This window comes from Microtus oregoni, unplaced genomic scaffold (assembly GCF_018167655.1).
Source record: "Microtus oregoni isolate MIOR12 unplaced genomic scaffold, Mior012 000047F_ref0000412, whole genome shotgun sequence".
Classification (NCBI taxonomy): Eukaryota; Metazoa; Chordata; class Mammalia; order Rodentia; family Cricetidae; genus Microtus; species Microtus oregoni.
In genome coordinates, this window is record NW_024543221.1 from 4,913,263 (window position 1) to 4,930,171 (window position 16,909).

General features: G+C 49.5%; 2 protein-coding genes across 2 annotated transcripts; both read left to right on the forward strand.

The window, feature by feature from the left end:
* The first annotated feature begins 2,514 nt into the window (after positions 1 to 2,514).
* Positions 2,515 to 5,464, forward strand: LOC121435929 (left-right determination factor 2). Its single transcript, XM_041635505.1, has 4 exons — positions 2,515 to 2,764; positions 3,496 to 3,742; positions 3,918 to 4,163; positions 5,101 to 5,464. Exons 1-4 carry the CDS (start codon positions 2,515 to 2,517, stop codon positions 5,462 to 5,464), a joined length of 1,107 nt encoding a protein of 368 aa, XP_041491439.1.
* A 6,643-nt stretch (positions 5,465 to 12,107) lies between these two features.
* Positions 12,108 to 15,852, forward strand: Pycr2 (pyrroline-5-carboxylate reductase 2). Its single transcript, XM_041635384.1, has 7 exons — positions 12,108 to 12,342; positions 12,581 to 12,651; positions 13,612 to 13,791; positions 13,913 to 14,134; positions 14,313 to 14,405; positions 14,497 to 14,660; positions 15,225 to 15,852. Exons 1-7 carry the CDS (start codon positions 12,276 to 12,278, stop codon positions 15,388 to 15,390), a joined length of 963 nt encoding a protein of 320 aa, XP_041491318.1. The 5' UTR covers positions 12,108 to 12,275; the 3' UTR covers positions 15,391 to 15,852.
* The last annotated feature ends 1,057 nt before the right edge of the window (positions 15,853 to 16,909 follow it).

Below are 16,909 nucleotides of genomic sequence, written 5' to 3' on the forward strand. Positions count from 1 at the left end.
ACTGTCTCAAAATTAAACAAAGCATATATACATGTCCTATAAGCTTTATTAGCCATTATGATTATCAGCAGATTTTGGTTTTTTTCTCTCTTCCTTTTTTTCTTTCTTTTTTTTTTTTTTCACAGTGGTGGAGCACAAACCTGAGGATTTGGGAGTGCTAGGCAAATGCTTTCCTACAGACCTATACCCTTGGCCCTATCAGAATTGGTGTGTGTGTGTGTGTGTGTGTGTGTGTGTGTGTGTGGTGGCTGTTTGAGCTATTATCAGAATTAGTTTTTCCCTTGAGTCCAAGAAGAGAGTTTTCTTTTCAATCGGGGATGTCTAAGAAAGACAGAAATAGTTTTTTTTTTTTTTTTTTTGTTTTTTTCAGACAGGGTTTCTCTGTGGTTTTGGAGCCTGTCCTGGAACTAGCTCTTGTAGACCAGGCTGGTCTTGAACTCACAGAGATCCACCTGCCTCTGCCTCCCGAGTGCTGGGATTAAAGGCGTGCGCCACCACTGCCCGGCTCAGAAATAGTTTTAATAGGAGACAGGGCATACCCAGGGACCAGTGTCCCCCCACTGGGAAGACAGAGAGGTGGTCCCTGCCTCCCAGGTCCTTTGGCCCTTAGCTCCATGGTCACTGTTCACCTTCCATGAGAATCGAGGATACAGGAAGGGCTTTCCTTTTGCACACATTAGATCTCTGAGCCAGAAGAAGCATTGGGAAACAGATGCCCACATTCATGTCCAAAGGTCTCTGCTAACTGAACATCATGACAGGTGACTTTGTTCTGTAGTGATCTGACCAGTCTCTGCTAAAATCTGCCTCCTGAGGGCTGCATGGATCCATGCTGCCAGCTTGAAATGGCTGGTGCAGGTGAGCATTCAAGCAATGCCTGCTACTGCTGTACATACGCATGTATGCACGCATGCATGCATGTATCTATTATGCATTTGTTTGAGACAGGGTCTTGTGCATCCCAGGATGGCCTCAAACATGACATGTAGCTGAGGAATACCTGGAACTTCTGATCCTCCTGTCTCCACCTCCCAAAGCAGTGCTGGATACTGAGCCTAGGGCCTCACGTTGATTAGGTAAGTGCTCTATTGAGCTGCATCCCAGGCTCCACGTTGCTCCTGTTGATGTCTTTACAAAAGCCACAGTACTGAGAATGCACCCTCCAAGCGGATGATGATGAAAGCAAACCCTTCTCTAGCATTTTATAAGCTCCAGACTCTGTGCCATCTATCCTTCATGCCAGCCCTACGCAGTAGATTCTGCCATTGTCACCTGTTTCTTCAGATGAGAAAAACAAAGCACCAAGAATGTAATGAAGTCCCCAGAAGGTCTGGCACCCACCATACTGTTTTAAAATGGGAGCTGGAAGAAGTGGGGGCAGTCACGTGTCTGCAACTGTGACTGAGGACTGGACACGCCTCTGGGCAGATCTGGCCTCTGTTTTGAAGGTTTCTGTCCTTAATTCTGTGACCGTGAATAAGATGAAAGTCCAAGTACTCATGGTATGAACCTAGTGTGTGGACCCCTCCCAGAGGGGACTGCTGTCTGAAGGGACACGTTCTGTGGTACTCTGGGGGCAAGATGGGACAGGCTTCACGCTTCTGGAGACTGTGCTACCAAATCTCTAGTTAACAGCACCGTTCTGGGTGGTGTGAGGACTGTGATGAACCCCGGGGAATCTATGGGGGACTGAAGGATGCAGAGTTGTTTGACTCTGAGGTATCTGTGAAAGTGACCAGGCCCAGCAGGAATGCCAGGCTCTGCTCCCTCTGACCTTCTCCACAGACCAGCCTAGGCTAGATGACCTCCAGGAGCAGTCTGCAAGAGACTTAAACAGGTTGGGCATGGTGATGCACACCTGACAGTGTGTGTGTGTGTGTGTGTGTGTGTGTGTGTATGGTGTGTGTGTGTGTCTGTGTAAGTGGTGTGTGTGTGTGTGTATGTGTAAGTGGTGTGTGTGTGTGCGTGCGTGTGTATGTGTATGGTGTGTGTGTGTGTGTGTGTGTGTGTGTAAAGGCAGGAGGGGCCAGCCTGACCTAGGCTTTTTTCCCAAAATTTCAGCCTAGCCAGGGCTACATAGGTAGGTGTCATAGTAATATATATTTAATAAAAATCAGTAGCTGGAGAAAGTGAAAGTCACTCTCCTTTTCCCAGGAATTCTTTTTCCCACCAAGCAGGACTGTGACACTGTCAGATAACCCCAACAGGCGTGAACGGTATTGTTGAGAGGCAGGGGCCCCACAGCCAGAAACCCTGGCCTGTGTGTCTTCCAGACAGCTCTTTGTACCCTTTCTAGACAGCCCCTCCTCAGGGCTCAGGGGCTTGTCTGGTGTTGAGCTCCCAGGAGGTCCCAGGGGTGTGACCTTTCTTGTCCTTCCTCCCTGCCCCCCACCCCAGAGCCAGCTATAAAGAAAGCCAGCACTAACTCTCAGCAGGCCATCTAGGCCCCAAGAGCTTTTCGGGGCACTTTAGGGACCACTTACCCAATATCCACAGTTCCTCCTGGGCAGCGCCATGCAGTCCCTGTGGCTTTGCTGGGTACTAGGGGTGCTGCCCCTGGCTGGCCATGGGGCAGCTGTGACCGAGGAGCAGGTCCTGGTCAGGCTACTGCAGCAGCTGAAGCTCAGCCAGGCTCCCATCTTGGACAGGGTGGACGTGGAGGGGATGGCCATCCCTGCCCACGTGAGGGCCCAGTATGTGACCCTGCTACAGCGAAGTCATGCTGACCGCTCCCGAGGCAAGAGGTTCAGCCAGAACTTCAGAGGTGAGCTCTTCCTGCTGCTCCTGGTCTCTTGAGAGGGTAGACTGAGCATGCCCACTCTGGGGATGTCAGTGGACCCTTTCTTTATGTGCACTGCACACAAAGGTGGGGGGCTTAGTCTGAGGGGTGCTGAAATGCAAACATGGCCTTGGAGGGTGGCTGGGTCTAGGCCCCAGGCTCTGGCTGTGCACCGAGGACTGCCACTCTTGGACAGGAGGAGGTGGATTAGGTTGGAGTAATGGGCAAGACTCAGACCCAGAGAAGAGGAAGAGAGCATGGAAAAGCAGAACCTTAGGGTATGTGTAGGGTGTAGTAAGTATTAATTTTCTGGAAGCAGTAGTATGAATTCCTGGGGTCACCATCTCAGACTATCTGGGACAGTGGCCAACTGGGTTTTGTACTATGAACATCGAAGTGAGTGATGGGTTGAAACAAACAAAAAAACAAACAAACCAGCATCCTGAGAATGGAGGTGGCCAGTTGTGGAGATGCAGGGGCCTAGATGGTAGCTTCTCCCCTTAAGGACTGGGACCAGACCTCAAGACACAGCCAGATTAGGGAGGTTTGGTGAACAAGTTTCCCCGGAGATTGTAAATAATTTTGTACTTGGAGATTTGTACCAGTGGCATATAATGGGGGAGTCTGTCCCAGCCGACTCCCAGCACAGTGGTCCTGCTATCCTAGAGATCTCCCGGTTCCTGTAGAAGCCCGGCTGACTCTGTCCATGCCCACAGAGGTGGCAGGCAGGTTCCTGGTGTCCGAGACCTCCACGCATTTGCTAGTGTTTGGCATGGAGCAGAGGCTGCGGCCTAACAGTGAGCTGGTGCAGGCCGTCCTGCGGCTGTTTCAGGAGCCGGTCCCCAGAACTGCTCTCCGGAGGCACGAGAGGCTGTCCCCACACAGTGCCCGGGCTCGGGTCACCATTGAGTGGCTGAGAGTTCGTGAAGACGGCTCCAACCGCACCGCCCTCATCGACTCCAGGTATAGGCTGAAGGGGTCTGTGTGTGTGTGTGTTGTGGGGGAATTGAGCTCAGCTCGGCCCTGCTGGGGGAGGGGAGCAGCTGAGGATGGGGACAGGACGGGACTGGAGACTCCTCTCCTAGTAGACTAGAGACAGTCTCCCAGTTCCCTCGCCTGACGCGCAGCTGTGTCGCAGGCTCGTGTCCATCCACGAGAGCGGCTGGAAGGCCTTCGACGTGACGGAGGCAGTGAACTTCTGGCAGCAGCTGAGTCGACCGAGGCAGCCACTGTTGCTGCAGGTGTCGGTGCAGAGGGAACATCTGGGTCCGGGGACGTGGAGCGCACACAAGTTGGTCCGTTTCGCTGCTCAAGGGGAGCCGGGCAGCGAGGGGCGGGGCGAGCCCCAGCTGGAGCTGCACACGCTGGATCTCAAGGACTACGGGTAGGCTGGAGGTTAGGTAGCCTGGGGTACAGCAGACTGAGTCATCCTTCCCAGGTTTCTTGGGCCGGCTTAGGGGTGGGCTGTGTAAGCTGTCCCAGGAGATGACCCATTCCTATCCACAAGAGTTCCTAGCCGTGCGTTTAGAAATGCTATTAGTCAAATATTGAATTACATACATTATTGTAACAGTCTGTGTCCACTCTTCCCTTTATGAATAAGTCTTTGAGAATTTTAGCTTGAGCTATTTTAAACTTAGATTTTGTTTTTTCAAGCGACAAGTTAGGTATATTTGGAGCAGACAAGGGCTGTGTTGCCCTGTGCATCTAGGGTCCTTAAAATGGATTCAATAACCATGATCCAAAGATACTAAAAACAAAACAAAACAAAAACATCTTATTAAGCATACGCTTGCCACATTTGTATTTGCTATTACTCTGTGTGTATGTGGCGTGTACCTGTGTGCATTCAGAAATCAGAGGACAGCTTTGTGGGGTTTGTTCTACTCTTTCTTGTTTATATGAGTCCCAGGAACCCATCCATCGTGGGTCTTCAGTCTTGCATGGCAGGCACTTTACCTGCTGAGCTACCTTGCCTGCCCCACATATGCTTTTTTTGTTGTTGTTAAAAATATTTTTATTGCTGGTTAGTGGTGGTGCACGCCTTTAATCCCATCACCGGAGAGGTAGAGGCAGGTGGATCTCTGAGTTCGAGGCCAGCCTGGTCTACAAAGTGAGTTCCAGGATAGACAGGGCTGTTACACAGATCAACCCTTAGTAAGCAGTAGATGACTTTATGTTCTAGCCATGTTTCTTTATTTGTTCTTTACCCGTCATGAGTTCTCTTTGGATGCCTTAAAAAATGGATGGTAAGTCTCCTCGGAGGCTCCTGGACCTTGGCTCTGTCGGGCAGGTGACTTTTGGCCTCTCATTCCCCACAGGGCTCAAGGCAACTGTAACCCTGAGGCCCCAGTGACTGAAGGCACCAGATGCTGCCGCCAAGAGATGTACCTTGACCTGCATGGGATGAAGTGGGCAGAGAACTGGGTTTTGGAACCCCCAGGGTTCCTGGTCTATGAGTGTGTGGGCAGCTGCCTGCAGCCACCAGAGTCCCTAACCATCAAGTGGCCGTTCCTGGGGCCACGGCAGTGTGTTGCCTCAGAGATGACCTCCCTGCCCATGATTGTCAGCATGAAGGAGGGAGGCAGGACCAGGCCTCAGGTGGTCAGCCTGCCCAACATGAGGGTGCAGACTTGCAGCTGTGCCTCAGACGGGGCTCTCATACCGAGGGGGATCGATCTGTAGTGCCTACATAGCCACGCTTTGACACTTAGCGAGTTAACTTGTCCTAACTCAGAGCCCACATTTCACCTTTGCCCCACAGTCTTCCCTGTCATGGCTGCCTTGTCCATCACCCAGTCTAAGCACTTACATAAGTGAATACTGTCATCCTACTGGGACACCCTGGCCCAGTTAGCGGGGGACATGGCGGCGGGCAGTTTGTCAGCTGAATCTGTTTTCTGGCCAATTCTCAGCTAGTTGTGCAACAAAACCCTACGGTGAGAGCAGGGGAATCTGCTAATTTACTCTACCATGTGGTGATATTTAAATTCATTTAAACCAAACAAAGCAAGTAGAAAAGTCCCAGCGAGCCCCAGTTAGTAGGCTATCTAAAAAAAAGCCTCCTTAGTACTAGCACATTCTAGACTTCTTTATTTCTTTTGGGACAGGGTCTTAATATGTAGCTCAGGGTGGCCTCAAACTCAAACACACCTCTCTCTGCTCCCAAGTGCTGAGTTAAAGGCATGCACCATTACGCTCTGCCTCTTCTAGATGTTAAAAACACACTGTGGCCAGACAGTGGTGGTGCACACCTTTAATCCTAGCACTCAGGAGACAGAGGCAGGTGGATCTCTGAGTTTGAGGCCAGCCTGGTCTACAGAGCTAGTTCCAGGACAGCCAGGGCTACATAGTGAAACCCTGTCTCTAAAAACCAGAATACAAAACAAAACCACCACCACCAACAAAAAACAAAACAACAACGACAAAACTCTCACTGTTGTGGTCTTTGTTCTAAGAGCACTAAGAGGAACGAGGAAGAAGAGCTATAGGTTAGGACACTGGTCAGGAAATCAAACACTTAGCTTCCGGGCGGAGCTGACCACAAGCAGGGTCTCAAGGCAGCGTGGAAGCCTATGGGCTACTGTGTTAGCTTAAAAAGGAGTGGTGGTCTCCAGCTCTGAGGCTTTATTGCCCCAGGGAACAGACGGCCCCCAGCATTGTGTGCTATTGCAGTGTTAGCGTGACCTGGGTGTGTTTAGCGTTCCCTTCTATCTTAGAGAATAGCATGAGAAAGTATGTGTTCTTTGTATTTAGCAAAAACCAGTTGAACATAGATTTTCTGAAGGAACAAAATTAAAGCAATGTCTCACTCTGTGTGTCTGTGTCATTTCTAGTACTCTTCACTAGAGGGTGATGGGGAACGATAGCAATACGCTTGGAGGGTACGGGGATAATCAAAGACTCCCAGTTTTGGAAGCTTGAATACTGCACTAAATTTAAATTCCCCATGTGACTCTTATTCAAAATATTATATTGAACAATTATATAAACCTCCTCTTTAGAAAGAACTTTGACCTTTGCAATGGAGATGCAGGTGATAGTTGCGCGGTAAGCAAGCATTTCCTGGGCTCAGCAATAGTGTGTATATATCACATGTATGGTCATGCCCAAGTTAATTATCCCCACAAAAGAACCTCCACGGAACCCGATTCCGATGTAAAGCGCAAGAGGGTTTTTAATATTCAAACTGGACCACAGTGCAGTTTTAATATTCAAACTGGACCAATGCAGTGGGTGAAGGAAGTGTAGCCCCCCCTCTAGTCATGGAAAGGGGGGGGCTTTTAAAAGGGAAGCGTCGTGATCAGGGAAGTTCATGTCCTGTTGGCTTGGGACTGGGTTAAGGAGGGCATGGGATAAGGTAGTTTCTGAAACCATTGGTCAGTTTTTTGGGTGCAAAAACCTAACAAAGAGCCAGGCGGTGGTGGCGCACGCCTTTAATCCCAGCACTTGGGAGGCAGAGGCAGGCGGATCTTTGTGAGTTCGAGACCAGCCTGGTCTACAAGAGCTAGTTCCAGGACAGGCTCCAAAACCACAGAGAAACCCTGTCTCGAAAAACTAAAAAAAACAAAACAAAACAAAACAAAACACCAAAAACCTAACAAAGAGCCATTAATAACTGACAAGGTATCTTCAAGAATGACTCCTAGGAACATCCGGACCTCGATAAATTGTATGGCCCTGCTCCCTAGCTCCTTAGTTGGCTGTTTTCAGGGTATCCGTTCAAATTTCTGCTATTGCTGCACATTTCTGGAGCTGAGCTCAGCCTCTGCTCATTATACAGCTTAAGAGGAAGCCCTTCTTTAAAATGGAGTTTGCGAAGTCAGGGCCTCACAGCATCGCTTAAATCCTGTGGCTAAAGGCAGGTGTGGTGATGCGCACAGTTAATCCTAGCACTCAGGAGGCAGAGGAAGGTGGATTGAGTTCGAGGCCAGCCTGGTCTGCAAAATAGTTTCCAGGACAGCCAGGGCTGTTATAAAGAGAAATCCTGCCTCAAAAAAAAAAAAATTATAGCTAACCAACCAACCAACCAAACAAACAAACAAATCCCTGTAATGCACAGAGACTAGTCCTTTGAGTCTGGACAGAGTTACTAAGATGCCATTGTTTATGTCTAAGACTAGAAAAAAATCCTTGGGGATATTCCTGAGGACCCAGGTTTGATTCCCAACACTCAGATGGTAACTCACATCTGTCTATAACATTTCTACAGGACCCAACACTGTCTTTTGGCCATTGTGGGTTCTGGGCATGCATGTGATGCACAGATATACATGCACACACATTACCCATATACACCCATACACATACACACCCATACACGTGCACATACACACCCATACACATACACACCCATACACGTGCGCATACACACCCATACATGTACACATACACACCCATACATATACACATACACACCCATACATATACACATACACACCCATACACATGCGCATACACACCCATGCATATACACATACACACCCATACACATACACACCCATACATATACAATACACACCCATACACATACACACCCATACACATACACACCCATACACATACACACCCATACATATACACATACACACCCATACACATACACACCCATACACATACACACCCATACACATACACATCCATACATATACACACCCATACACATACACACCCATACACGTGCGCATACACACCCATACGTATACACATACACACCCATACACATGCACACCCATACATATACACACCCATACACATGCGCATACACACCCATACACATGCGCATACACACCCATACACATGCGCATACACACCCATACACATACACACCCATACACATACACACCCATACACATGCACATACACACCCATACACATTAATGGAGATAATTTTGTAGCCATCCTTCCACAGTTGGTTAGTGAGAACAGCAGAATCCTTGGTAACAGCAAGGATAGAGTATGGATTAAATATACTTTTCTGGTCTGGTTTTGTTTTTGCCTTGGTGGGTTGGAGTCTACAGTCATCTCTAGTGCTTTAACACTAGGTGGCGCTCCGAACCCGGGTTTGCAAGTGAACTCTGCTATTTGTGAGTTGGCCGGCAGAGGATTGGACCCTTTCCATGACAAGTGGAAGTTGTCAGAATATTTGGTCTGTCTGCATTTCCTTATTTGGTATGAACAGATATTTCTTTTACATCTCTACAGGAAAAAGAAAATCACACAACTCTATTTCTTTTCTTTTCTTTTTCCGAGACAGGGTTTTTCTGTGTAGTTGTGGCTCAAAACTGTTTCATGAGAGAAGGAAACAAATACAGGCAGTAAGCCAGATCCCATTAGATCTGGGACTTTTTTATTTTTCAATTTTGTATTTGTTTGTATAGGTTTTTTTGAGGCAGGGTTCTATGTTATATAGCTATGGCCTTGAACATTTGATCTTCCTGCCTCAGACTTTTCTCTCGGAAGTTAAGATTACAAGTCTGCATGGGCATCACACCTGTCTAGAAATTGAACACAATTCTATATTCTTTCACTTGCATTGAGCTAGGGGTTGTAGCTTAGTGGCCGATTATTTGCCCAGTGTACATAAAGCCCTGGGTTTCATCCTCAGACAATGCAGAGGAATAAAATAACATCTGGGCATAGTGATATAATAATGAAATAAAAAGAAGACAAGCTGGTTGTGGTGGCACACGCTGACAGGATTTGCTGAAGGAGGCAGAGGCAGGAGGATCACAAATTTGAGGCTGGCCTGGGCTATACATTTTTCTGGGTGGTGGTGCACACCTTTAATCTCAGCACTCGGGAAGGCAGAGACAGGCTGATGATCTCTGTGAGTACACAGCCTGGTGTACAAAGTGAGTTCCAGGACAGGCTCCAAAGATACAGAGAAACCCTGTCTTGAAAAAAAAAAACACACAACAACAACAACAAAGAAAAATGAATAAAGCCAACCAGTGGGACGGCTCAATGGGTTAAGGTGCTTGTCATCAAGCCTGAGGCCTGAGCTGAATTGGCAGTGCTTTGTAGATCAGGCTAGTTTCCAATAGTTTCTGTGACCTCCAGTACGATTATGGATGTCACTCCACCCAGGGTTCTATCTTGGTTCTGAGGACTACATTTACGTTATCAGGCTTGCTAGGGCAAGTGCCTCTGGCTGCTGAGCCATCTCCCTGGGCCATGTAACATTTACTGTGGAGAGATCCCAGCGTGGAGCCCTAAAACTGAGATTTCTTGGATTCTAGTTTGTGGCTTTTTGTTTTGTTTTGTTTTGTTTGCCCAGGTTGGTCCTAAACTCCAAACTCCGTGGACCAGTCTTCTAAGAAAAGCCAGTCTTCTCAGGAGCAGAAGCTACCTGCCTACCATCTGCCTTCTTGGTTATGCAGTGTGGGGAAGGAGCCAGTCCTTCCTGCACGCTGCCCACTGAGCTATATCGCCAGCCCTCCAACAGTAAATTGGAATTTTAATTCATTTTTTAAAGATTTATTTATTGTATATACAGTGTTCAGCCTCCTTGTGTGTCTGCACAGCAGAAGAGGGCACCAGATCTCATTACAGATGGCTGTGAGCCACCACGTGGTTGCTGGGGATTGAACTCAGCACCTCTGAAAGAGCAGCCAGTGCTCTTAACCTCTGAGCCATCTCTCCAGCCCTTAATTCATTTTTTTTTAGACAGGATTTCTTTCATCATATATCCCAGACTGTGCTGAACTCTCAATCTTCCTGCCTTGGTCTCCCGAGGGCCGCGATCACAAGATCTGCACTATTGGTCCCTGCTTCTTGCTGAAGTGTTCTTACAAAAACATCAAGATTAGAAAAATCTGTTTTAAAATGTGCCTCACTGTGTAGAAAAAAGAAATATAATGCTATTCTCCAAAAATGTCATCGGTTCTCCTTTGGTGGTGATACTGAAGACATTTCGGGGTGCAGGTCAAAGGTGAGCCGTTGCCTGCTCTGTGCAAGGTCTGAGTGCCATCCCCATTACTGTAAAGGGAAAGGACAGCTTTTCTACTGAACCTAATTGCTAATTTTTGTGTTATAAACATGGATACCCATGTAATAAAATGAGGAGAGGGAGGACTGGGTGCTGGAGACTTGCCATCTGCCTTGCTGGGGGCAGCTCAGTATTCTGTTCTATTGCCTGGATCACCCAGTTCTCAGAAAGGGGCCGGCCTGTTAGCGAAGGATAAGACAGGAGGAAAGCCCTGAGGCCCTGATAAAAAAATGAAGCTTCCGTGTTCCAACTGCTGGACGGGGAGAACACAGGAGAGGTGGAAAGAGACTGAACTGGCTTGACTATTGGCTGGGAGAACAAGAAAAGGGGGGTGCACCCAGGGAGGAGGTGAACTTAGTGGCTGGGAGTCCAGGAAGGGAAAGGCAGAACACCCATGAGACAGATGCCAGATAGGAAGCGGTTCCATGGTAGCATGGCATGGTCAGGCTGGGGCCATCCTGGAGGGTGTGTCTCAGATGGCTGGGTGGGATGGTAGGTACCCCTCAACTTCACATTAGACTGCAAGAAGGCAGATGGTAGGCAGGTAGCTTCTGCTTCTGAGAAGACTGGCTTTTCTTAGAAGACTGGTCCACTGAGTTTGGAGTTTAGGACCAACCTGGGCAACAAAACAAAACAGAAAGTGCCTGCGGCTGCGCGTGGGTCTGGACATGCAATGGGAATCTCTCTGGAATAAGCACTACAGTGGAAGAGAGAGGTCACTGGAGGACCGAAGCCAGGATAGCTCCTGAAAGGCCTCCATGCTGGTTCCAGTTTATTCTCATTTTATCCTCTAAACCACAGTGTGGTGTGTGGGCAAGCAAGTACTGTTTTACAGAAGCCAAAGTGGCAGTCAGCAGGTTGTTAAGGACAACGACCTACTGTTATAGCTATTTCTCCAGGTCATTCTCTTCCAGGTAGCAAGCGAAGTCATGCTTGGCAAATAGGCCGAACAAGCAGTGCTTTAAGTGAGCCACTAAATAAATCGACAATTCGTCATCCAATAATTGGACTTTTCTACCTAATTCTACTTCCGAAGGAGCAAGCCGAACCGGCTTCCCCAGACACTGGAGGCGTTCTGCTCGAGTCCTGGCATCTCCTGGTCTCCACGTGGGGTTCATCTCTAGTAGGCGCGTTAGAGACCTCATTCCTGTCTCAGAGTCAGAAACCTGCAAATTCCAGCTCCCGGGGAGGCCCACTAGCGGGGACTTCAGGAGCCACAGGTTCCACCCTCAGAGAGAGCAGGAGGCGGGCGCGCGACGGACAGCTCCACCGATTGATTGGTCGGCCCCGAGTTGCCAGCCTCGGATTGGTTGCCTGGGACACGTGGCCTAACCGAGGCCTGTGTATTTGGCAGCGGATGCTCTGATCTGGCCGGGGCCTGCCTAGCAGTGCCCCCAGTGCATACCAGCTTGCAAGGTACTCCTAGCTCTTCGGATCCGGATTTTTATATCGGAGCCCGGGATTCTCGCGTCTCTCCGGGTCGGCGATTGCAGAGATCCTTTCGCCATGAGTGTGGGTTTCATCGGCGCGGGCCAGCTGACCTGTGCGCTGGCGCGGGGCTTCACGGCCGCAGGTGAGCGCGTGGTCAGCGTGGTTAGCCTTCCGTCTCACCAGAGTGGACGAGTGAGTGAGGAGTGGTGAGTGTGTGAGTGAATGAGCGCATGGGCTGATGGGAATGAATGGGAGGTTTGCATCCATCTGCAGGAATGCCATAGCGTCGGAGGCCGGCGCTGCTATAGCTGCTATGGCCTTCCTTTGATGAACTTCATGATTGGGCCACAATCCCCTGTTGAAAAACCTTGTTTTCGCAGGCGTCCTGTCGGCTCACAAGATAATAGCCAGCTCCCCGGAAATGGACCTGCCCACGGTGTCTGCGCTCAGGGTAGGATGGATGGAGAGGAGTGGGAAAAGCGTGACCCGAGGTTACCCTGCTTCTGGCTGGCTCAGACCTTCCCCTAGGGAAGGTCATCATTACATCATCGTTGTGTGGTGGGAACCCCCAGGCAAAGTTAGGGTCGGATCCAGGCCCTAGGGTATATAGGAATGATTATTTCTGTTTGCTAGTCTACTTAGCTTGGAACTCAATACATAGTCCATCTAAGTCTGAAATCGTCTGCTTCAGCTTTCCAAGTGTTGGGAATCACAGGCAGAAGTCACCGAGTGAGCCAGAGATTTATTTTTTCTTCATTGATTAGTTGTGGGACACTGAAGTCCTCAGACACTTGGGGCTATTTCCTTATTCTATAGCCTTTTACTGTTGAAAAGGACGGTGTTGGATAAGGACCTAGTGAGTTAGTTTCTTTCAGTAAGACTTAATATCCCGAGTCTTATAAAATCTGGCCGCTGTGGTGCAGGACAGCCAATGAATCAATGGTTGTGCCTAGTACTGGCTTATGTCCCTAACTCTGTAGGGCCCTGACACTCACTTTGGGGTCCTACAGGGGAGCCTTGTAAAGGCTTGGTACTCTGGTAAACTAAGGTATTCTAGCTGTTAGGTTGGGAGTGAGGTTTGTGTAGCTCTGCTCCCAGACCCCGTGTGCTGAGACCTCTGCCTGAGCTCTTTCCACCATGGGGGCTCTCACCTGGCAAAGGGGTGTCGGAAGATTGCTGGGGTTGAGGGAGCAGCCACTTTTCTGGGCACCATGGAGAATGCTTGTCCTGCGTAACATCTGTGCCTTCTTGCCCAGTGGCTGGAATGGGGGTAATCATGGAGCCCTGAAGGGACAGAATAAAGGGTTTTTTTTTGGTTGCAGCGGTCAGAGGAGGGGTTAGCTGTTCCCTGGGAGGCATGGTCTCAGCCCTAATACCTGGCACTATTGACTGGGTCCCTCTTCTCCCGCAGAAGATGGGCGTGAATCTGACTCGAAGCAATAAGGACACTGTGCGGCACAGTGATGTTCTGTTCCTGGCTGTGAAGCCCCACATCATCCCCTTCATCCTGGATGAGATTGGGGCCGACGTGCAAGAGAGGCACATCGTGGTCTCCTGTGCAGCCGGAGTCACCATCAGTTCTGTGGAGAAGGTGCTAATGCCCCCGATGCCCACTGGGTGAGAGGAGGGGGTGGCCTGTGAGTGGCTGCTGATGAGACACACCTGGGGGAGCTGTGCCCTCGGTACTTAGTTGGCTTGCTCTCCTGTTCTAGAAGCTGATGGCGTTCCAGCCGGCCCCCAAGGTAATCCGCTGCATGACCAACACCCCTGTGGTAGTCCGAGAGGGGGCCACCGTGTATGCTACGGGCACCCACGCTCTGGTGGAAGATGGCAGGCTCCTGGAGCAGCTGATGAGCAGCGTGGGCTTCTGCACGGAGGTGGAGGAGGACCTCATTGACGCCATCACGGGGCTCAGTGGCAGTGGGCCTGCCTATGTGAGTGGTCCTCGCTTGCCCCCTAGGCGGCGGGAGGGACAGCAGGGCTCATCTCCTGAGCGTGGCTGGTTCGTGGGAGGGACTGACCCTGAGGACTGGTTCTAGTCACCAGAGAAAACTGTCTCTGGGGCATGGGTCCTTGGTGCTTGTGTCCTGGGTTCAGAGAGTGTTTCCACAGGCATTCATGGCTCTGGATGCCCTGGCAGATGGTGGTGTGAAGATGGGAGTACCTCGGCGTCTGGCAGTCCGGCTGGGAGCTCAGGCCTTGCTGGTTGGTATCTTTGTGTTTGGCCCGAGGGCTGTGCTTTGGGGGTTCCTGAGCTTCGGGCTGAGGTTAGTTCTGATGGCTCTTTGTGCTGCAGGGAGCAGCTAAGATGCTTCTAGACTCAGAGGACCATCCAGGCCAGCTTAAGGACAATGTCTGCTCCCCCGGGGGGGCCACGATCCATGCCCTACACTTCCTAGAGAGTGGGGGCTTCCGCTCTCTGCTCATCAATGCAGTTGAGGCCTCCTGTATCCGAACAAGGTGGGTATGACCCGCTCTCCCCTTCCTGAATTCTTCCATTCCCAGCCTGCCCTACGATGGGCTGGTTCTGCTTTCCTTAGATCTTGTGAGTGATGTCTTAGATCTTAGCTCTCACGAGTCTGTGCTCTCTTGGTGACCACAGTTTGCTTGGCTTTTCTGAGCTAAGGGTTTGGTAGCCTCCTTCACTTGGTTCTTACCACAGTAAGCGACAGTGCTATGAATAGTTTTGATTCGTAGGTGGGGAAGTTTAAGGTCAAACAGATAAATGATGGAGGTGGGATTCAACTCCTGCCCGGTGTAACTTTTCGCTCAGACTCTGTAATTCCCATACTCCCATTCCTGTGTGGTCCCCAATATCACTGGATGCTGTTTAGCTTGGATCACACGAGATAAATGTGACATTCCTTGCTTGGTTAAAGAGGACTCTTGAGAAGCCTGGTGCCTTTTTGGTTTGTGATTCTGAGTTCGGGTGGTGTCAGGGTGAGGGTCTGGGACTGTATGGCTAGAAGCTTCAAAGCTGTAACTCCAAGGTTTATCACCATCCCTGTGGGGCTTTGTCTACAGAGAGCTGCAGTCCATGGCTGATCAAGAAAAGGTCTCCCCTGCTGCTCTTAAGAAGACCCTCCTGGACAGAGTGAAGCTGGAATCACCCACAGTGTCCACCCTAGCCCTGCCCGGCTCAGGGAAGCTCCTCACGAGAAGCCCCGCCCAGGGAAGCAAGAAGGACTGAGGGGTACCCTGGGGTGTCCCTGTCCCCAGCAGTGCAGGGAGGTGCAGGCTCAGGTCTGGGGGTGAAAGCTGCTTGGATCTGTTCACTTGATGGCACCGAGTTCTCTCGTCCCCTAGCAGCAGGTGCTCTGAAGAGGCAGCTAATCCAGAAGCCAGGTTGTCCTGCGCCTCTCTGAGAGAGGTGGGAGGCCCTGCATTACCATCCCTGTCAGCAGATGTCTGCGGAGAGCTCTAGTTAGATCCCAAGGGTGTTCCATTTCACCTCAAGAGGTGAGAAGAAGAGAGGGAAGGCCAGCCTCTGAATTAAAATATGTAGAAGAAGTGGCTTAGTGTTGCAGTTGAAAATGTGGGGAATCCCATGATGCTTTAGCTTAGCTCTGACTTCACGGCTGTCCATTAGAAGGTAATGTTCATTCCTAGTTCTTACAGCTTTAATAAAGATTTTATTTATTTTTGAGATAGAGTCTTGGTGTGGGAGGTCCGTTTGTCTATATGCTGCTTTCATTGGTTAATGAATAAAGAAGCTGCCTTGGCCTGTTGATATGTGGGTGGGGAAAATTAAACAGAATGCTGGGAGGAAGAAGGCAGAGTCAGAGAGACGCCATGGATCTGTCAGAGACAGACACTGGGAATTGTACCCGGTAAACCACTGCCATGTGGCAATACACAGATTAATAGAAATGGGTTAAATTAAGATGTAAGAATTAGCCAATAAGGGGCTGGAGAGATGGCTCAGTGGTTAAGAGCATTGCCTGCTCTTCCAAAGGTTCTGAGTTCAATTCCCAGCAACCACATGGTGGCTCACAACCATCTGTAATGAGGTCTGGTGCCCTCTTCTGGCCTGCAGACATACACACAGACAGAATATTGTATACATAATAAATAAATAAAATGTAAAAAAAAAGGATTAAAAAAAAAGAATTAGCCAATAAGGAACTAGAGCTAATGGGCCAAGCAGTGATTTAATTAATGCAGTTTCTGTGTGGTTATTTCAGGTGTTATGCCCAGATCATGGAGTCCCCCCAAAACCAATTAGGAGACCGAGTTTTGTGTATAAAAGCGAAGAGCCTTTATTCTTACACAAGTTAGTGAACTCGGACTCTTCGTATGCCCAAAGTATTGGAATGATCAGAGAGCCCCCAGCTCAGTTGGGGTTGGGTTTTTATAGTAGCAAAGGTAGGGGTGAGGGATTTCTAAGGTTCAGGACTCCTGATTGGCTGACATTTGTCTAGGGGCGTCCTGGTGAAAAGCGATGGGTGTGTGCTGGCAGGTGATCCTGTCTACAATGGTTGGAAAGTTCGGAATTTCCTTTGGACGGTCTGTTCCTGGGTGGCGCCTGGGTAGTCTCAGTTTGTGGTCTTTCTTAGAACTTAGGGTAAACTACCGAGTCTTGGGCCTCTCTTGAGTTTGTCATGGCTGGGTCCTATAAATGCAGATCCCGATCTGTGAGGGAAAACTAAATGGAGGTACAGAAAGACCATTGCCGGTTCAGTTCTCAGTGAGCATGGTGGACATTTGTG

What these genes read in the sequence shown, in the direction of transcription:
- LOC121435929 (XM_041635505.1), top strand. Translation starts at nt 2,515, where the DNA reads ATGCAGTCCCTGTGGCTTTGCTGGGTACTAGGGGTGCTGCCCCTGGCT. An exon ending in ACCGCCCTCATCGACTCCAG is followed by an intron (nt 3,743 to 3,917) that starts GTATAGGCTGAA and finishes GCTGTGTCGCAG; the next exon opens with GCTCGTGTCCATCCACGAGA. An exon ending in CTGGATCTCAAGGACTACGG is followed by an intron (nt 4,164 to 5,100) that starts GTAGGCTGGAGG and finishes CATTCCCCACAG; the next exon opens with GGCTCAAGGCAACTGTAACC.
- Pycr2 (XM_041635384.1), top strand. Translation starts at nt 12,276, where the DNA reads ATGAGTGTGGGTTTCATCGGCGCGGGCCAGCTGACCTGTGCGCTGGCG. An exon ending in GCGGGGCTTCACGGCCGCAG is followed by an intron (nt 12,343 to 12,580) that starts GTGAGCGCGTGG and finishes TTGTTTTCGCAG; the next exon opens with GCGTCCTGTCGGCTCACAAG. An exon ending in CCATCAGTTCTGTGGAGAAG is followed by an intron (nt 13,792 to 13,912) that starts GTGCTAATGCCC and finishes CTCCTGTTCTAG; the next exon opens with AAGCTGATGGCGTTCCAGCC.